This window comes from Macaca mulatta, chromosome 8 (genome assembly GCF_049350105.2).
Source record: "Macaca mulatta isolate MMU2019108-1 chromosome 8, T2T-MMU8v2.0, whole genome shotgun sequence".
NCBI lineage: Eukaryota > Metazoa > Chordata > Mammalia > Primates > Cercopithecidae > Macaca > Macaca mulatta.
Window position 1 is genome coordinate 135001322 of NC_133413.1, and position 21824 is coordinate 135023145.

The 21824-nt window shown below is 47.4% G+C and overlaps 1 protein-coding gene across 9 annotated transcripts in view; it reads right to left on the reverse strand.

The window, feature by feature from the left end:
- The window catches only part of MTSS1 (MTSS I-BAR domain containing 1), a 183633-nt gene that overhangs the window by 38802 nt on the left and 123007 nt on the right, over positions 1-21824 (reverse strand). For all 9 annotated transcript variants that reach the window (XM_028852901.2, XM_015145964.3, XM_077944013.1 and 6 more), the window contains 2 exons: positions 1675-1759; positions 137-228 (listed from right to left, as the gene is read on the reverse strand). In XM_028852901.2, coding sequence (XP_028708734.1) covers positions 137-228; positions 1675-1759 — 177 coding nt within the window. The remainder of the gene's footprint in view (positions 1-136; positions 229-1674; positions 1760-21824) is intronic.

Genomic DNA, 21824 nt, shown 5'->3' on the forward strand with positions numbered 1-21824 from the left:
GAGAAGCAGGGACGGAATGGGCCCTTAGCTGTTTTGGTGACACCAATAAACCTAGCAGAGGGGCCAGGCGGCAGCTGGCAACTTCCCACAGCGCCCCCCAGCGTGCAATGATGCACTAGACGTCTCGCCCCTATACCTTTTGCATGGTCTTTATCCAGCTGGTTGGCCACTTTCTTCCATTCTTCCATCTGTTCTTGAAGTGGGTTTATCAGACAATCAATTAAAGCGCTTTGAGCAAGCCGGGGGGAAAAAGGGAGAAATTAAATAGATACATTCTGTTGTCAGGATTGAAGTGTGGTTGCCAAAACATACCTAAATTACAATTACCTGAAACTGACGTTCTCATCTAAACCCCTGGGCTCCAGAACGGTCATGTTCCAAGAATGCTTCTCTTTGTTTTTTTTGTTTTTTTGTTTTTTTTTTTTTTTAAGACGGAGTCTCGCTCTGTCACGAGGAGTGCAGTGGTGCAATCTCAGCTCACTGCAACCTCCACCTCCCAGGTTCAAGCGATTCCCCTGCCTCAGCCTCCCAGGTAGCTGGGACTACAGGAGTTCACCACCTCGCCCAACTAATTTTTTTGCATTTTAGTAGAGACAGGGTTTCACCATGTTGGCCAGGATGGTCTTGATCTCCTGACCTCGTGATCCGCCCGCCTCGGCCTTCCAAAGTGCTGGGATTACAGGCAAGAGCCACTGCTCCCGACCCGAAAAATGTTTTTCAATGACTATTAAGAAGCTGTCAATGTGACTGGCAAAAGTGACCTTCTTCCCATTTTCCCTGTGATATTCCAGTGTTTGTATTAACAAGTCCACTTGCAGAACCACTGAGAGCTGCACAACAGGGACCTCCAAAATGCAAAGACACCTGGGCCTTATCTCACCCCCAGTGGAGACTTTGAGGGCCCAGCGTCACTATTTTTAAAAAAGACCCACAAGATTCTGATGTGCATGCGGCATGACAGGTCATAAACATACACTAAGTGTGCACAGCCTGGAGAAAGAGAAGAGTGAAGAGACCCAGAAAATTCTCGAGCTGCACCGCCAGCCTCGGGGTCACTGAGGGGTGAAGGTCTCTGCAGGTGTGCCCCTTCATTTTCTCCCAAACAGAATCATGTGAAACTGCTGAACGATGCTGATCTGCTTGGAAAACAATGTCCACTTTCACTTCAACATTTGTAACTCAATTCCGTTGCCAGCTACTACCATTTCTTCCCTATTCTGGATGCCTGGAAGCCAGACGGGAAGCTGGCGGTGTGGAGGGGTCTGTGAGCTGCCACATTCCTCAGTGAGTCTGGAGGATGCACACAGGATACCAAGGCACATCTCACTCTCCAATTTCGCAGCCCCTCTTCTTTCGAGGCTCCCACAGGGCAGTGGGGTCCCAAAAGGCCTCAGCAGGCTGCACCGGCTCCTCGCAGAGCCATAGGGTAAGGAGAGACCCATGCAGGAGCACAGGCTCTGTGAAGGCAGGGGCCTGGCTGGCTGGTGGTCTGCTGCATCCCCAGGGCCTCGACCAGTGCCTGGCATGCAGCAGATGCCTAACAAATACTCAGCCAATGAATGAGTCAAGCCAGACAGGTTGTGGGGATTTAAATGCTGTGTGTCATGCATGACTGCTTCCTTAACCTGAAACCTGCAAGGGCATTGGCGATCGGGGCCGAAACAGGCTCCTCACCTCGAAAACTGCCTCAGCTTGGCTTCTATGCTTCTGTGCCTCATGCACATCCTGGTGAGAGCAGATCCAATCTCCCTGGTCCCACCTGAAAAAACAACAGAGGCAAAGGTGAGGGATAGAAGACTAGCAGGGATCATGGAGGGCTTTAGAGAACTTTATAAACAAGTCAGATTTCACCACGTTGTAAAATCTAAGCCACCACCTTTAGAAGGCTCTCATCATGCACATGTGTGCTTACACACAGGCACACGTAAACATGTCTGTACGTATGGTGACAGATTTCTGTATCACTAAAGGCTGCTCTTACCATATACCACACTGTGTGATAGTTTCTATTCCATCTGGGTTTTTTTTGGTAATGTTGATTGTAATCTAGAAATTGACTTTACAACCTATAAATCGACCATGACCTATAGCTTGAAAAATACTTCTCATGAAAGATAATCAAGATAGTATCTGCTGTTTAGGGAAGAGCTGTAGTTTTTCTCAACAATTCTGACAAAATAAGCCTCTTAACATTATTTAGAACAGCCAAGGCAGCCATGCTAGCTAGTTATTTCAAGACAAATGTTCTAGAATACAAGTAATTCAGAGAATAGCAAGGCTAAAGCAAAATGAGGTAGTAGGGCTTTTTTTTTTTTTTTTTTTTTTTTTGAGATGGAGTCTTGCTGTGTTGCCCAGGCTGGAGTGCAGTGGTGCAATCACGGCTCACTGCAACCTCTACCTCCTGGGTTCAAACGATTCTCCTGCCTCAGCCTCCTAAGTAGCTGGGATTGCAAGCGCGTGCCATCACACCCAGCTGATTTTTTTTACTTTTTTTTTTTCAGTAGAGATGGAGTTTCACCATGTTGGCCAGGCTGGTCTCGAACTCCTGACCTCAGGTGATCCACCCGCCTCAGTCTCCCAAAGTGCTGGGATTAAGGCGTGAGCCACCATGCCCAGCCAGTAATAGGACATTTTTTAAATGGGCTTGGGCAACACCAGGAACAGAGAGGTCTTCAAGCTCAGCAAATACTGAAGGAAGTTGCAGCCCAGTTTGATTTTCCCGAAATTCTCGTCATACTTTTCCCCTTCAGGCACACCTTCTCTAAGACTATTTTTAAAGTTCTTCTCTTCCTTCTCCCTCTTAAAAACAATGCTTGAATCAGCATTTACTAGGGCGTGGGAGAGCAAATTATAACCACACATGGTAATTCTGCACTGAACACTGGAGGGCGCAATTATGAACGTTATGAAAACACGGGTGCTTGTGAATTTGGGGAAAAGTGTCAAATAAAGCACTATTTTTAACAGACAAGACCTTCAAGGGAAAGCCACCAGGATTTGTAGCAGGTTTAACCATGCTGAATTGGTAGAAGAACTTTCCCTCTCTTATTAGTACTCGTGACATTACTACGGGTTGGCTTTTCCTGTGTCCTCCCTTCTAGAAATCCCCATTTACTAGTTCAGCTCCACCTGTTTTCCATCGCATTTTGCAAAACCATCAGGTTTCTACAACCAAATAATAGTAACTGTGACACATATACCATATCTTAATATTTCTACATTTTATTTCAGTCAGAAAAGAGAAACCTTCTTAGGGCAATACCTCTATTCCTCTAAAAACAGGGTTTTCTCAGCCTGGACAATATTGACATCCTGGGCTGAAGGCTGCTTTGTTGCTGGGCTGGGCTGTGCAGTGTGAGATGTTTAGCAGTATCCTTGGCCTCTACCCACCAGAAGTCAATAGCAGACTTCCTTTAACCCTACTCCCCAGACTTGAGTTCCTCCAAAATGTCTCCAGAGAGTACCAAGTGTTGGAAAACAAATCACGCCTGTTGAAACCACTGCTGTAAAAGAACCCAAGCGAGGGTCAAGTATTGCCCAAGTCTGACTTTTATGACCAGAGTCTCTTAAAAATGTACCTGCCTCCAAAGAGCAGGGGATGCCACGACCATCTCAGCATCGCCATCTGCCACTGTTCACACCAGGGAGAGCCAGCAGAGGGCGCTGTTTTCACAAACTCTGCCCTGCTTTCTGCGCTCTCCAAGTTCTGAGCTTTTTACTGCATATAAGCCAAGATGAGGAACGTTTTACTCCCACGGAAATATTTCCTCTTTCTTTCTGGGCCTTCATTTGATTAAAAGTTAATCACCTGGCTACACAAGGAAATTGGCACACTCACTCACTGATGGTAGGAGTGTCAACTACTACTTTCCTGGAGCAAAATGTAGCGTCTATCAAGAAAAACCTTGAAAGATTTTTCTTTCACCCAGCAATTCTCATTCTAGAAATTTAACCTGCAGAAATGATTAAGAGTGAAAGAAAGTCCTTACCTACAAGGGTAGTCATCGAAATGTTGTTTACAGCGTCAAAAGATGGAAACAAAATCCCATTACAGGGATCTGGTTAAATCAACCATAGAGCACCACCATGCGATGGAATTGCACGTGGTCATTTACAACGCTGGAGAACAATGTGTAAGGTTGCAGGAAGACGTACAGTGCTTAGGATGCGCCAGGCACTGCCGTGAGTACTCTGCACACTTCAACTCATTTAATCCTCGCAGCACCTCCAGCTGCATCGGTACTGTGACCATCCCATGTTACACAAAGGAAAAAATGCCCAAGTGATTTGTCCCAGGTTACGTTGCTAGTAAGTGGAACTCAAACCTAGGCTGAAGCTCCAGCATCTATGCATTTATCCCCCCAGGTATATGGCACTTGTTATGGACAAAGGGAGATGGGACAGAGCAGAGACGAGAGCCTAGAACAATCTATGCCAAACCTATTGGTCTACATGCTATTCTGGGTGTTAGTGCTTTACAGCCAGCTCTCACATTTTGCTTCTAGAACCTGGCCCTGTGTAATCGGTACCACAGAGATTGTGCTCCATCCTTGCTAAGCTACTATAGGGAGTTCAGGGATGGAGAGCTGCTTCATGGATAACTCATGCCTCAGTTTCCTCAAGATAGAATTATGATGTTGGAAAAGATCATCTCAAATGTCAATGCCCCCACTCCGTTTCTCTGCTTCATTACTTCTGTCACCTTCCCAGATATTTCCCATAGATTGCCACTGGTCACTTATCCCCAGGAAAGCCCAAGGCTTCTCAGAAACAGATGAACTGACCAGGCGCGGTGGCTCATTCCTATAACCCCAGCACTTTGGAAGGCTGAGGCAGGCGGATCACCTGAGGTCAGGAGTTCGAGACCAGCCTGGCCAACATGGTGAAACTTTGTCTCCACTAAAAATACAAAAATCAGCCAGGCACGGTGGCACGTGCTGGTAATCCCAGCTACCCGGGAGGAGTAGCTTGAGAATCGCTTGAACCTGGGAGGTGGAGGTTGCAGTGAGCTGAGATCGTGCCACTGCACTCCAGCCTGGGCAACAGAGTGAGACTCTGTCTCAACAACAACAAAAAAGGAATGGAATGGAATGGAATGGAATGGAATGGAATGGAATGGAATGGAATGGAAAGGAAAGGAAAGAGCTGAACAATAACAACAATTTCTAGACACAATGTATGTGGCTCCACCACTGTGCCTCTGTAGAACAGGAAGCCCGAGAGAGGAGAGGAAATAAAGAACCACAAAGAAAACTTCCAAACAGCAGTGTCTCTGTCCAACTGGCACGAGGACAGGAGGCAGATGACATCCTGTGGACCCCAGGACTGAGCTGTCAGAATCACTACTGATCTTGGCAACATGGGGCACCCTAAAAATAGGTCCATCTGTGGAAGTGCTTAACGTCTTATGCTCTTCCTAACCCTTGCAAGAACTTAAACAAAAATCAGCAGGTTTGAATAAGCTTCAGAGGAAACTGGCCTGAGCTACAAAGGCAGAGAAGACCTCTGGAAGAGCTCCCATTTGCGAGTGGGCGTATTTATGGAATCAAATGGCTGGCCGAGGCACACGCAGCAGCTTGAGTGAAGACAACACCTTACTTCTGTGTCTCGGCACCTAGCACTGGTGTTGAATAAAGGAACCGACATTTACCATTTTGAGAGCAAATCACCAGGCTGGCCCTATCTGGAGGCAGGACCAGGGACTGGGTTTGTCTTGTGTTTAATCCTCAAATACTTGTGTAAAAGATATAAAATACAAACAAGATGCTTAATCTTAGCAAAGTTCTATATTGATTCCTGGTCAGCCTAGAGATACAATGCTGTATTCATTTCCCTTTGCTGCTGTAATAAATGACCACAAGCTTAGTGGCTTAAAACAACAGAAGTTTGGCCGGGCGCGGTGGCTCACGCCTGTAATCCCAGCACTTTGGGAGACCGAGGCGGGCGGATCATGAGGTCAGGAGATTGAGACCATCCTGGCTAACCCGGTGAAATCCCATCTCTACTAAAAATACAAAAAAATTAGCCGGGCGTGGTGGTGGGCGCCTGTAGTCCCAGCTACTTGGGAGGCTGAGGCAGGAGAACGGTGTGAACCCGGGAGGTGGAGCTTGCAGTGAGCCGAGATCACGGCCACTGCACTCTAGCCTGGACGACAGGGCGAGACTCTGTCTCAAAAAAAAAAAAAAAAACCCAAAAGTTCATTTTACAGTTCTGGAAGTCAGAAGTCCAAAATCAGTTTCACTGGTCTAATATCGGGGTGTCAGGTACCACCTTCTGGAGGCTTCAGGGGAGAATCTATTTCCTTGCCTTTTCCCACTTCTAGAAGCTGCCCGCAGTCCTTGGCTCGTGGCCCCTTTGTCCATCTTCAAAGCCAGCAGTGCAGCATCTTCTCCCTTCTCTGACCTCTGCTTCTGTCCTTACATCTCTCTCCGCCTCCAATTTTCCTGCCTCCTTCTTATGAGAATCCTTCTGATTACACGGGACCTACCTGGACCATCCAGGATCATCTCCCCGCCTCAAGACCCTTAACCACATCAGCACACATCAGCAGAGACCCCTTTGGCCACGTACAGTAACATTCACAGGTTCTAGAGATTAGAACGTAGACATCTTTGGGGCACCCTTATCATGACCACTAAAAAAGGGTCAGAGTTGTGAATCTGGCGAGTGTGGCAGGGCACTGTGGCTGACTGCAGCACCCATTCGCCCTCACATGGCTGGTCTAGGCCCATGATGCTAACTCCATCCCCGTTGGCAGTGGCTGGTTCGGGGATAGGACAAAGACATGGAGAGGAGGCTGCTGGGCAGGCTTCTGGGGAAAGTTTTCCTGATCTTAAAAGAAACACACCAAAGGGCTCCATAGGCCACAAACAAGGGAGCAGACTGCAGCTGCTGCCATCAGCCATCCTATGGCCATGGGGACACCTGCCTCAGGATGACACTGCTGTGGACAGAAGAGAGAAAGGACCTGAGTCCCCAGTGACCTCCCTTAGCCACCAACTTGAGCCTGCTCTTCCTCTGGGCCTGGCACCCCTGTTTTGCAAGCATATCCATTTCCTTATTTTTAGAGCCGCTTTGATTTGATTCTGCTTCTTGAAAGGAGAAGAGAGGAGGGAGCAATGGCCTCTCAGGCTTCTTGCCAGAACCAGGAACCAACGTGCTGCTAAAAGAAATCTAAGTTGGTGACTTGATGCCACTGCTTAGAGATGCACAAATACTTTACGGCAAAAACGTAACCCTGTTCAGTGTGGTACGTGTGAAAACTTTCTCCCATAACAAGCAAACGCTTTTCTAATAAAGCAGCACAAAACCAGCCAGTATGATCTGTGGGTGATCTGTGAAGGAATCATCAGTGGAAAGGAAGACGTGAACCATCCAGGGCTGGGCTGCCGAAGCATGACTGCTGGGCCCAGCACCATACATTTTGCAGATGAAGACACACGTTCCACGAGCGTTCACTGAGTATTTGTATTGGTTTTTGGGGCTGCTATAACAAAGCACCCCAAACCGGCTGGCTTAAAGCAACCATAGTTCTGGAGGCTAAAAATCTGAAATCCAGTTGTCGGCAGGGCCGTGCTCACTCTGAAACCTATAGGGAGAGAGTCCTTCCTTGCCTTCTCCTTGCTGCTGGTGACTCTGGCATTCCTTGGCTTGCAGCTGCATTGTTCAAATTTCTGCCTCTGTTGTGCTAGGCTCACCGCTTGTGTGTGTCCATCTTCCCATGAGACCTGTGTGAAGGCATTGCTGTGTGTATGTGTGTATGTGTGTGTCCAGATTTCCCTCTTCCTATAAAGACCCCAGTCCTACTGGATTAGGGCCCACCTTAATGACCTCATCCTAACTTGATTACATCAGCAAAGACCATGTGTCCAAACGGTCACATTCACAGGCGCCAGGGATTAGGACATCAACTATCTTTCCGGGGGTGCACTGCACTCCATGGCCGGAGTCCTACCGTGCGGCAAAACTAATGTGATTTCAAGGACGGTAAAGACAGGTGCCAGGCCGTTGAGCAGCTTACAAAGATTGGTTGGAGGGACACAGAAAAAGCAGTGCAGGGAACACCATCCTGACAGTAACCCTCTGTGGTAGGCATTATCAACCCCATGTTACAAATGAAAACACCTGAGCCTCAGGAGGGTTAACGACCTTGCTGAGGGCCACAGAGCTGATCAGCAATAGAGACAAAATCCAAGCCTGCTTCTACGGATACCAAGGGCTGTCTCCCACTACGACAAGCTGGAGACATTCCCAGCTGAGGACAAAGAGGCCCATTAAAGTCACAGACAGAATACAAATTGTTTAATGCATATTTGGGGCGGGGGTAGGGAGGAAATAAGAAAAGCAAAGTTTCCTTGCCCCCTAAAGTCTGAAGTCAGACTGCCCCTTGCTGCAGAGACCTGGCAGCGACAGGCAGGACAGTGGGTCCATCGAGTGGCATTGTCCCATCCCTCCAAGCTGCCTCATTTGCAGGCAGCTGCCATCTCCCCGCATAGCAGGGGACTAATGGCAGGCATTCTTGGGGGCTACAGTGTGGGCAGGTGGCGAGCGAGGATTGAAAAGCCGTTTTGTCAGTCCCAGCTTCTGCGGCGTGGAGGGGAAGGGCTGGAGGAAGCCAGATTGAAGAACTGCTTTGGTGAAAGTATGCTGCCGTTACAGTAAGTCACTGTGCATCTCTGCTGTTCCCGAGAGCTGACATTGCTTGAAGGCTAATTAGGAGCCAGACCGAACCAGAGGAGAGGAGGATGCTCTCAGGCACCTCTGTAGGGGAGGGGCCAGGGCGGGAGGGTTCACCTGGAGTGGGGAATCTCGGCCTCATCCCTGCTGACATTTTGAACCGGATCATTCTTTGTTATCAAGAATGACCATTTTTGGCCAGGCGCAATGGCCATGCCTATAATCCCAACACTCTGGGAGGCCGAGGCAGGAGGATCCCTTAAGTTTAGTCTCAAACTTCTGGCTTTAAGCGACACCAGCTAGCAACACAGCAAGACCCCACCTCTAAAAAAAATAAGAATAATGAGCTAGGTGTGGTGGTGTACGCCTGCAGTCCCAACCACTCAGGAGGCTGAGGTGGGAGATCACTTGAACTCAGGAGCTCAAGGCTACGGTGAGCTATGATCACACCTCCACACTCCAGCCTGAGTGACTGAGACCCTGTCTCAAAAAAAAAAAAAAAAAAAAAAGGCAAGAAAAAGAGGAATGATCATGTTTTGTGTCCTGTGTATTGTAGGATGCTTTGCAGCCTCCCTGGCCTCTACCCACTAGATGCCAGTAACACCCCTCAAGTCCTGACAACTAGAAATGTCCCCAGGGGGCAAGCTCGTCCCTGGTGAGAAGCACTGGCGTAGCAACGTGCATCCTTTTTCCATAAGGAGGGCTCACTGTTTCCAGTGCTGGCCCAGGGAAGCCAGCTGACATGCTCACTGCACCAGCAGCCTCCCCACAAACGCTCACTGCAGAAGCTCTGAAAAGCTATTAAGTTCGCTGCCTACCCCCAGCTTCATAAGCACAGAGGTAATAGGCGACGCGCGTTCTCATAATGAAGAAAATGTTCCATTTGCCATTAAAGAAACACTAATTTAAAAACACACAACTAACATTTCCCACAAAGCCAACAGGAACTAACTCCCTCTCCTATGGCCTTAGGGACGCATTAATTCAACTAGAGGCAGCTTGTGCACAAGTCCAAAATATTGGAAATACCCAAATAACTAGGGGAGGGAGCCCGAGAGGCCGCATCAGCAGGATCCAAGGCCGCAACCGTCTGGTTAGGAAGAGCTCCTTCACAGGACCCAGCTAGAATGTAGAGGAAGAACGGGTGGTGGATTAAAAAAGCCACCTCCAACTACTCAATGGCTCATGACTTCTGTCTGGACACCGACCAGCAATCAACAGCCAGCCCCAAAGTGTCGCTGAAGATGTCTACAAAACAGCACTGGAATCCTGACACCAGTGGTTGCTCCCTCCCTGCTGCCCTTGCTGCCTGCTGATGGAAGGGACCCCGTGCATTTGAACAGCAGCTCCCCTTCCCCCGCAGTGAAACTGATTACTGTACCCACCAGGGTTCAAGTTTAAAAGATCTAAGTAGCCGGGCGCGGTGGCTCCCGCCTGTGATCCCAGCACTTTGAGAGGCGAGACTGGCCAACTGCCTGAGGTCAGGAGTTTGAGACCAGCCTGGCCAACATGGTGAAACCCTGTCTCTACTAAAAACACAAAAAATTAGCCAGGCGTGGTGGTGGGTCCCTGTAATCCTGGCTACTCGGGAGGCTGAGGCAGGAGAATCACTTGAACCCGGGAGGCAGAGGTTGCAGTGAGCCGAGATCGCGCCACTGCACTCCAGCCTGGGCGACAGAGCGAGACTCCATCTCAAAAAAAAAAAAAAGAAATGAAAGATCTAAGTAAAGTGGAAATCTTTGGCTCCCGGGTACATAACTACTACACACACCAAACATAACACACGTGAGTGTAGGATCCCCTGTGACATACTGTGTCAGGAATCTTTTTCTAAAACAGATGCACACCAAAAACTTACCTATTGAGGTCAGTGACCCCTCCTCCCCCAACTGACCTCCAAAAGGGTCTTGGGAGCTCCTTGGCAGCTGTATTCTCATCTCCCTCCTCTTTCCCACACACTTGGATGGCAGGCACACCCCACGCAGCCTGCAAACCATAGAGTTTGAGTAGCAACAGTGTCTCTCACAGTGGTTCATCTGCAGTCTTAGTAGAGACTCCTAACTATCTTCTAAATGAGCAGGAGCATAAGCAGAAGAACCACATGGTGAAAAGCTTAGCTCTGGAATTAGCCAATGTGGCTTCAAAGCTCAGCTCCCACACCTGCCTGTGTGGTCTTTGCAAGGGTCTGCCTGGCTTGGGCTCAAACATAGATGGTTGTACTCCAAAAAAAGAAAAACCCCAAATATGCTGACCAGTGTCTCCTGCTATCTTTGTTGCATAAATCACACCCAAAATGCATCATCTGTGACTTCCATGTTGGGCTTCTTGTAAAGCAATCTGAATATCCCAGATTTTTACAAATTTTGTTCCCAAATCTTTTACAGTTGCCTCATCCATACTTAATTTGATGGCATTTTTTTTTTTTTTGCAAAAGCAACTTCTATGAATATCATATCTTTCTAAACATTCTACTTGTTTTGTAGAAATGACAAATCTTGGTTTTCACATTCACATTGCAAACATTTACATACCTTATAATTAAATTATTTAACAGTGTGTGCAACTGGCATATACAGGTTTGTGAGCGCACACAGTGGATGCTGGTGAAGCCTACAACTCAGGTGTGAGAAGTGTGTGTGCATGCTAGAGAGAGTCTGTGAGCTTCCTGAAGGCAGGGGCTGGAATATTTTATAGGAAAAATAAGGAGCACTGGTTACATCAGTGGTCCAATTAAGCAGAGCTGTGATGTAGCAAGAATAAGCTGAGTCCTACAGGAAGGCAGAGGCCGGAGTAACTCACTCTGGCTGGGCTGGGGCATCTGTCCATAAGGACACACTGGACACCAGATCATGACCCCTACTCCTCCCACATCTAATATCTACCTTCTCTAAGGAGCTGGCAAGTCAGTACATAGAGGGTAAATGAACAGTGCAAAGGGCAGCTTCCAAGAAAGCCAGAATTGTTCCTTCTTCCCAAACATCTCAGAAGACCAAAGGCCTAGAAGGAGCAGTCCAGAGGGCTTGCCTGGAAAGTGCTGTTTGTACTTATTAATAGTTATGCATCCACAACATGGTTATTTGATGGAAGTAAAAGCTGGGGTACCAGGAGGCTTATGAAAACCAACTCCAGCGAGCCTCCATCCTCTGCCCCCACCCCTTCAAAACAGGAAGGCCATTGCCCTTGGCTAAATAGCTTTTTATAGTGACCTTGACCCTAGGTTTCCCTTGACTGTAATTTTTTTTTTTTTTTGAGACACAGTCTCACTCTGTTGCCCAGGCTGGAGTGCAATGGTGTGACCTCCGCCCACTGCAACCTCCACCTCCCGGGTTCAAGCAATTCTCCTGCCTCAGTCTCCTGAATAGCTGAGATTACAGGTGCCCGCCACCATGCCTGGATAATTTTTTGTATTTTTAGTAGAGACGGGGTTTCATCATGTTGGCCAGGCTGGTCTTGAACTCCTGACCTCAGGTGATCCACCCGCCTTGACCTCCCAAAGTGCTGGGATTACAGGCATAAGCCACTGTGCCCGGCCCCGCTGACTGTTAATTTTTATATTTCAGAGCTCACAACAGTTCCATCACCAGCTTCCTTCCAGCCAAGAATGAAAAGGAAAGCTCCTACAAAATCCAGGGCTCGGGACTGTGTCATGGGACACTCAGGGCCACTTAGGGACACTTCTGCAATGGCCCATGGCAGGTTGTAATATTTTAGTTTCAATATATGAGAAAATAGTCTCTCCTTCCTCTCAAGCCCCTGTTCTCAGAGAGCCCAGAAGTCCTGAATTGGCAGGGGTCTTTTCACCTTGACGGCGGGCTGGAGGACTGCCCGGGTGTTGCATCACAGAAGTTGCCTCAGCGTGCATCACTGCCACTCTGGCTGGACCGAGCAGGGCAAGGCTGGGTACACCATCTGCTGCCCCGGGGGATGCCTGGAGGCCAGCACTAGCCACAGCTGACACAGCTCTGCACACACGCACACACGAGCGTCAGACTTGACCACGAAGCTGGGCACCCCTCTTCTGCAATCGCACTGGCGTGTTTCAGGATTATTTTATTTTATAACGTGAAGTGACGGAACACAGTCTTTAAAGGAAAGTAAGAGTGTTTCCAAATGGCATCAGAGTGTGAACCTGAATTCTAATAAGAGAAGAGGAAGCTCAATTCTTAGGGCTGGAAAAGTTCAATCATGATGCCCTAGCTAAGACCATGCTTTACCCAAAGATTTCGACCAGGGGTGTCCAATCTTTTGGCTTCCCTGGGCCACATTGGAAGAAGAATTGTCTTGGGCCACACATAAAATACACTAACACAAACAACAGCAAACGAACTTTAAAAAAAAAAATCACAAATCTCATATATATATAATTTTTTTTTTTTTGAGACATGGTCTCACTGTCATCCAGGCTGGAGTGGTGCGGTGCGATCACGGCTCACTGCAACCTCCACCTCCCGGGTTCAAGCGATCCTCCCACCTCAGCCTCCCAAACAGCTGGGACTACAAGTGTGCACTAATTTTTGTGTTTTCAGTAGAGATGGGATTTCACCATGTTGGCCAGGCTAGTCTCAAACTCCTGGCCTCAAGTGATTCCCCCGCCTTGGCCTCCCGAAGTGCTAGGATTACAGGTGTGAGCCACCATGCCCAGCCTCATGACATTTTAAGAAAGCTCACGAATTTGTGTTGGGCTGCATTCAAAGCTGTCCTGAGCCACATGAGGCCTGCAGGTTGAACAGGCTTGATCTAGACCAAGGGGCAAATCCCAAAAGGCTAGTAGGTAGACAGTTATAACCCAGACCAACAAAATAACTCATCAGTAAGGAAGCTCCAGGCAAGGGGCTAGCCAGACCCTGGCTAGAGGTGGGTACATCAGCCTAGGGGTCTATGAGGTGGATCTCTTAGGTGATCTCCAAGTTAGACCGGATGATCCCTCTTTCTGGCAACCAAAATGCTAGAGTAGAGAAAGGATAGTGTTCCTATAGTCAACAAATTTTTAGGAAATGTTACCTTGGTCTAATTATTGTGCTATGAAGTAAAGACACAGCCCCCCTGCCCTCATAGAGTGGACATCTCCTATAATTGGAAATGATGGATTTTCATGGTGACCTTAGAGCCGGAAGGTGCCTTAGAAAACTCACGAAGTAACAAACCAGCAGTTCCTTGCTGTTGGGCATCCCACTCTTTTTGTTTTTCCTGAGACGGAGTCTTGCTCTGTTGCCCAGGCTGGAGTGCAGTGGTGCCATCTCAGCTCGCTGCAACTTCCATCTCCCAGGTTCATGCAATTCTCCTGCCTCAGCCTCCCAAGTAGCTGGAATTACAGGCATGCGCCACCACTCCCGGCTAATTTTTGTATTTTTAGTAGAGACGAGGTTTCACCATGTTGGCCAGGCTGGTCTCGAACTCCTGACCTCAAGTGATCTGCCCGCCTCAGACTCCCAAAGTGCTGGGATTACAGGCATGAGCCACCACGCCTGGCCAGGCATCTCACTCTTGCCTGTAATTAGCAGAGTGTTCCTGATGCACTGAGGACTTCCACGCTTGCTGCTGTTTCTCTTGTTCAGGGAAACTGTCCTTGTTCTTTAAGCTGCACATTTGTGAGGCAGCCGACCCCTGCCAGGAGGACCGTCATTTTCATTAAAGGTCGAAGCCAGCACTCAGGATATTAAGAACTTCAAATGAACAAACCATGCTCCTCTGGCTTCATCAGCATTTTATTTTTACCCTTGGTCGTGGAGAGACGGACAACGAGGAGAAAGTGGCATCATTTGATGCTCCACATTTGTTTAACTACAGGGGGTGGAGGGAGAGAGGGAGAAAATGGAGAAGTGACCAGTTTTTGGTATCACAAGTCTTCATAGAGACCTGACTCTGTTCACACCAGACAAGTATCCCCTCTCCACTCAGTAGAGACCCTGATCACACATAAGTCACTTAGCAGCATCCTGATACCTTATGTTAGCCTTGGAAATGGCTGCAAAACACAAACTTTTTTGCCTATGCCATTTACAAGTTGGGTATGTCCAATCTTTTGGCTTCCCTGTGCCATATGGAAGAATTGTCTTGGGCCACACATAAAATACACTAACGATAGCTGATGAGCTAAAAACCAAACAAACAGGCCAGGCATGGTGGTTTTCCTAAGGTTGGGAGTTCAAGACCAGCCTGGCCAGCATGGTGAAACCCCGTCTTTACTAAAAATACAAAAAATTAGCCCGGCGTGGAGGCAGGCACCTGTAATCTCAGCTACTCAGGAAGCTGAGGCAGGAAAATTGCTTGAACTCGGGAGGCAGAGGTTGCAGTGAGCCAAATCACGCCATTGCACTCCAGGCTGGGCAACAGAGTGAGACTCCATCTTTAAAATAAAATAAAATAAAACAAAATAAAATAAAACAAAACAAAATAAAACAAAATAAAATAAAATAAACAAAACGCAAAAAACATCTGTTTTAAGAAAGTTTATGAATTTGTGTTGGGCCACATTCAAAGCCATCCTGCGGTGCATGGGACCCACAGGCTATGGGTCGGACAAGCTTAATCTAAATGTGCTTGCAACAAACACACAATCTGATTTCAAGGAAACTAACAGAAGAGAAACATTAGTCCTTTAAGCTGTGAAACTAGGTTCCTTAGGACAAAAGTAAAAGAACTTGAAAAGATTTTCAAAAATAAACCCACAAAGCCCCCAACAAAGGAAGTACAACTTCCCTTTTGCTACAATGGCAATCCTAACAACTCACTTCAATCTTCAAGGAAGAGAAAAACATGCAGAAAATTTCCTGTGTGTGTGTGTTTTAAAACCTGTTTTATTCAGCTACTGTATATAGCTGAGTACGTAATGAATAACCCAGCTGGTGTTTACGGGACAGCTAATACTGCACATTCAGCAAACGCTAGGCAGGGTCAGCGTCACATTTTTGGAAGACACCACTGTGCCCACACACAGGGTGGAAGACACTGCAAACTGTTATCAGATGATAATCTTCCAGCCAATCTCCCACTTCTCAGTCTCTCCCCCTTCACGACTTTTAAAAAAGCAGAGGAAACAAAACCACACACAATCCTACCACCATCTGGCGGCTTCAGACCAGCAAGCATGAGATTCTGGCATGCACCACACTGGCAGTCACAAAGACCAATATTCCTCTTTGTTGCTGTTTTAAAAGCAAAGCGAGAATGGTAATATGGAAACACAAAAACACGGACACGCTCACGCTATGGGAAAACCATATTAGGAGCAAACACATTCCGACAGGGAGGCTTTCCTGTCTACGTTTCGGATGGAATGGTGTCTGGCTGCAACACCCTGTGGGGGTGTCACCTGGGAAATGCCAGCTGTCTCCCCAACATCTGCCACCATGAACCCCCCACTGCCACGGTCTGCCTCTGCTGCGTGGGCACAGAAAGATGCTCCTGCTGAAGCCGTGTCTGAGCGACTCGATGACGCCAGCTCCTGCCAGCAAAGCAGATGTGGCCTGATGCAGAAACCACATGTCGTTTTCTTAGTTCACAAAATTTAACTGTTGGGTAGGTAAGATGCTCACAGTATCTGGATCAGGGCATTATCTCCCAGGCAGCCTTCTTGGGTTACCACATAATTTAGAAGGTGGCCAGATGAATACGGAATCAGAACCAGGGAGTTAGTGTTTGAGGGATCAGAGTGAGGGCCTGCTACATCCATCCCTGACAAAGGGGTGGCTCTAAGCTGGGACTCTGCAGAGAGAGCCCTCGCACTGCCTCTCTCCCTGCCCTCTCACTGGGCTCCCGCTGGAGATGAGAACTCCCTGTGATAAACATCTATCCTTGAACCCGCTACCACCTAAAACTCAGGTTTCATGCATGTGTCACCGGCCTAAGAGCTACTTTATTCCTTTAGGAGGTTTCTGTCCATCCCCAGACTATGCCAGAATATAGTGACTTTATCATCTCTTAGGAGGTAATCTTGCAGTTTTCCATATTATTAGGAATAGCTACCATTTACTGAGTGCTTGCAACATGACAAACCCTTGCAGGAATGTTGTATTCATTTTTTAAAAATCTCATTATACTCCTCTTATAGGTATCATTATAAAGTAGGTATCTTTTTTTTGAGACAGATTCTCGCTCTGTTGTCTAGGCTAGAGTGCTGGGAGTGCAGTGGTGCGATCTCGGCTCACTGCAACTTCTGCTTCCCAGGTTCAAGCGATTCTTGTGCATCAGTCTCCCAAGTAGCTGGAATGCCACTGCGCCCAGCTAATTTTTGTGGGGTTTTTTTTTTGAGACAGAGTTTTACTCTTGTCGCCCAGGCCGGAGTGCAATGGCATGATCTTGGCTCACTGCAACCTCTGCCTCCTGGGTTCAAGCGATTCTGGGATTACAGGCGCCCACCACTACGCCCAGCTAATTTTTGTATTTTTAGTAGAGACAGGGTTTCACCATGTTGGCCAGGCTGGTCTCGAACTCCTGATCTCAAGTGATCTACCTGCCTCAGCCTCCCAAAGTGCTGGGATTACAGGCACAAGCCACTGCATCCCGCCAAAAGTAGGTATCATTATCTTCGTTTTACAGATGAAGACAAGGGTACTCAGAGAGGTTAAGTAACTTGCCCAAGGTCACACAGAATTCAGAATTTACATCCAGGGCTGAGTCTATAGCTAGAACTTTTAACCACTCCATTCTTGGGGGCATCTCACTGTTGCCAAGACATTACCAATAGAAACATTTGGCAGATAGGAAATTAGATTTTCTTCCCCTACCCCCAATCCTATAACTGGGAGAAAATAAGAACCCTTCCCCTTAACATCTGTTTTATCAGCCAGATTCAAACCACGCTGTCGCCACTTCCTCACTAAACTGTGTACAGTTGGCCTGTCCGCATCCAAGGCCATGAGTTCAGGGTGGACATGTACTGTCAGGCTTCAGCATGAATCACCTCCTGCCGGCTTCCTTTGGCAGGGTGCACGGCTTATTCATGCAGAGGACCCCTCCCTATTTGCCAGGAGAATCTATTCTGAAATCACCCTTTCAGCTACTGACTCCCCTCTGCAACCCGTCTAAGCAGGAGGCATCTTCAGGACAGCTTCCCTGGGATGGCCCTGGGAATCACGCTTAGCCGAATTCAGGATCCTGTTTTCTAGAAACTGACGTTTTAGAAATAGCTTCAGACATAGAAGGAGCTCAACAAACTGAGTAAGTGGACCCAGGCAGCCATGGCAAGTTTCTCGTTCTACGCTTGTAATATCTGCTCTTCCTCGATTCTCTCCTGGCTCCTCCTCATCCCCCTTCCCCATTTTTACTGCACACCTTTACTGAGTTCAAGTTCTAGAGGAAAGTGACTGCAATTAAGCCAAGCCTCCATCAAAGGCCCTTGAGGGATACAGGCCAGGGACAGAGGATGCATTCCGCAGTTGATTTCCTGGCCAAACTCATCTGGGGTCATTTAAACTAACTCATACACTATCTTCTTCTTCCCTCTACCTCTTCAATTTCTATCTCAAGTCATACCTTCCCCAGATGGTTTCTGATCTAAACAGAGTCTTTTTAAAAAAGTAAATGAAATTCTAACCCTGGAATAGCAAATAAGAGGCTGGCTTTTACTACTCAAGAGAGAAAGCAAGGGTGAGGCTTGCACAGGAGAGAAAGCAGCACCATGACATGACCAAAGTGCCCTTGAGTCCCTACAAGCTAGGCAAGCCCCAGCCTCCCAGCCTCCATCTTTTCAATGGAAGGGCATAACTGGTTTCAGTTTCTAGCTCCCAAATCGAGTCTCAGGTCAAGCAGTGGTAATGTGAATCCAAAAACTATTCTCAGTAAGTCTAAAAGCCTCTTTACTGCTCAGGCTAACTTAAGCACCCACAGTCCTTTGCTTTCTGTTGGAATTACATAAAGCCTGATAAAAATGACCCCAGGTTAACAGTTACTATATATCTCTAAAGAAAAAGGGGGGCTTAATTATTACTTAAAAATGTAATTTGTTCGGTAAATAAGATTTTACAAAGCTTGAGGTAGGTTGGTAGAGATTGGTAATGTGGAGAGTCCTCAGTGGTTAGAAGCCACTGCTGTAAATGGAAGATAAAATGTGTATCCCCAAAACGTTTTCTCAGTCTTGCCCAATTACCATGAAAATAGGACGCGATTCTAACATCCTGAGGACCCTCTGAGGTTAAACTTCTCTAAATTAGATGTCCCTCTGAGAGCTGGTCACATCATGTAATGAAGACTTTACCAGATAACCCAAGTCACTCTGGTTCCTCTTCCGGTTCTCCTTCTGCACTGTTCTCTTCCCCACACCCAGTTTAGTAACTGTGTTCTTCTAACAGAATGCAGATAAGAATAACTACCAATGAATGAGTGAAACCTGACTGTGGCTCAGTCATCAGTTAGGAAGTTGTCAGAAGGCAATGGGATTGTGGGACGCAGGCGCTGACCACATGTCCCAAGGATGAGCACTGGAGCCAGGGTAACATGATGGCCTCGCTTCCTCCAGCAAGGTCATTGCCCTACTGCAAAGAACCAGTAGGGTCTGATTTACTGCCACTGTATTGTGCATGTTCGGGTTGCCGACATCTGTTCGTTCAGTGGGCATGAACGAACAGTGGGTATGATGGGGGTCCTAATTCCCAACCCTTAGGGCCTATGCAAAAAGTTGTTTCCTTGTTTTTCATTTGTTTGTTATTTTTTTAGAATGAGGTCTTCATAGACAAAGGCAAGGATGGTAAATGGGTTTATCTCTTGGGCTAATTCTGATCAGGTGTATGGATGCCTGGGGCACTGTGTGGAGGGTGCTGTGGACAGTTATGCGCTAGATGGAAAATGGACTGCCTGGATCAGCTAGTAATGTCTGCTACAATCGCAGGACAGTGGAAGGATGCAGACTCTCTTACTTGCTAACCTGGGCCTAGGATCTCAAAAGAGAGCTCAAGACACAACTTGTTAAACTTCAATATACCCAAGGATCACCAGGAAATTGTGCTAAAATGTAGATTCTGATCCAGAGGGTCTAGAGATCTGGCATATCTGACAAGTTCCCAGAAGATGCTGACTTGCTGCTAGACTACCAACCACACTTGGAGTGAAAGGGGCTCCAATGTTTCACCAGCCAGAATCCTTTTCCCAGCTCCCTGAGAACATCGCCACCACACAGAGCCCCTGCCAGGTGAAATCCAGCTGGACGGGATGTCCTGAGACAGTAAATACGACTGTTTGCTAGTTGCACCACTAAAGGACACGAGGTCTGCTGCTGGGACAGGCTTCTGCTGATGAAGCTTCTCCACCCCTCGCCTTAGTGTCCCATCCCAAACCACACTCTTCCGTTTAACCAGAGATCCTCCTACCAACAAGTGCAATGGCAACCCCGGTCTAGAGGAAAGAGAGAGCATGGGAGGGCTGACAATGTCTCAGGGCAAAGTGGGTCAACAGCAGAAGAGTGAGGGTCAGAAAGAGTCCCTCGGTTCCCACCTGCTCCTATCTTTCCCATGTCTAGGACATTCAGGTAGCCTTCAGAGTGACTTGGTATAAAAAGGTGGGCAAGGAGTAAGCTTTTATATTCTCCCTTGCAGAGATTAGAAGCAATTCAGAGGCCTCCAGTCCTTGCAAATAAGGAGAACAAAGGCAGGGAGGGAAAGAGAGACTAAGGAAACAAAGTGCACTCTCACACTTACTGTGCTATCCTGGGCTTACTGCTCCATGGGCCTGTGTCCTCCATTAGACAGCGACCACCTTGGAGGAACAACTACATGTGAACCATTCCTGAATTCCCAGTATCTAGCAAAATGCATGACTTCGAATAAAGACTCAATTGATGTTTGTAGATAAAGGGGAAAGAGTTTTAAAATTGGACATTATCCTATTCTGAAGAGCAGGTACTCCTAACATTTGGGCAGCTGAGCTAACTCTGAGCTCCTGGGGTGGGAGGGAATAAGACTTTCTTAATACATATCAGACTCACCCATGGATCCCCTCTCCCTGGTGATGTGCAAACAATAGGGACAGGAGATCTGGACCATACAGCTGTGAGCTCCGGGAGGCCTGCCTAGTCTGAGATTCAAGGTCATCTAGGGAAAGAACATATGTAACTGCTAATCTAATAAAGGATATTTAGATCAATCCTCAGCTTTTCTGCCTGCCTTTCAAATATTAAGTATATGAGCACCTACTATGTGCAAGGTATTATTAACAATAGGATCGTGATTCTTCTTCCACATTAGACATGCACAAAAGAAAAAAATGAAAGCAAAACAACGAATCAAGTCTTTTTATTTTATGACATGGGGCTGATACCTCAAAAGTCCCCATAAGGCTGGAACTGGGCCCATTAAAATGCTCACAATACTCAGGACGTATTTTTTAGAAGATAATTACTAACAATCTCGGAAGCTTCAGGTCCCCTTATACGCTAAAGAAAAGCCTTCGCGGGAACAGATCTGTTGCCATGACAACAATCACATGGCTGCGTATAAAGAAGGGCGGGGGACCTATCAAATGGTATTCTCAACAGTCAGCCCTGGGATTTCTTAAAGCCACTTTCTAAAGAACCGTCAGCATCCAGGAGAATCTAAAAGCTGAATGAGACTTTAGGGGTAACCTAGTTTCACATGACACCAGAATTTCTTCTTTATCGTCCCTGCCAAATAGTCATCTGGACTTAGCTGAAACATCTCCAGGGCCAGGGAACTTGCTCTCTTTTATGCCAGGAGGAAGAAGGTGGGGAGCTTTCTTCAATCATCCCTGGAGTGAGGTGAACAGAGGTACAAGAAGGGAGGGAGTAATTACCTGAAGAACCTTCCCCTTTCCGAGCAGGAGGTTTAGGCTCTGGCACTGCCTGCCATAAGCTCCCAAATGAAAAAAACAAACAAAAAACGCCTGGAAGGTAACTTCTCCCAGGTCTCCAGTACAGAGCTGGTTTCCAATTCTAGCCATTCAATGCCACCTGGAAATCCATGGCTGTCACTGTTAAGGTACATGGAAACAGCACCAAGGTCCCTGGTGGTATTCCGTGAACCATGTGGAAGGCTGCATGGGGGAACCCACAGCCATGTGCCTTGTATCCACATGCTGTAGAAGCAGTGCACGTGCCTGAGTACACATGGGCACAAACCCACCAGACAGACCCCCAGCACGTGACTCAACAGTCACCTCTGCAGAGCATCACTAAAGATGGCTTCTCCCAGGGCCCTGCC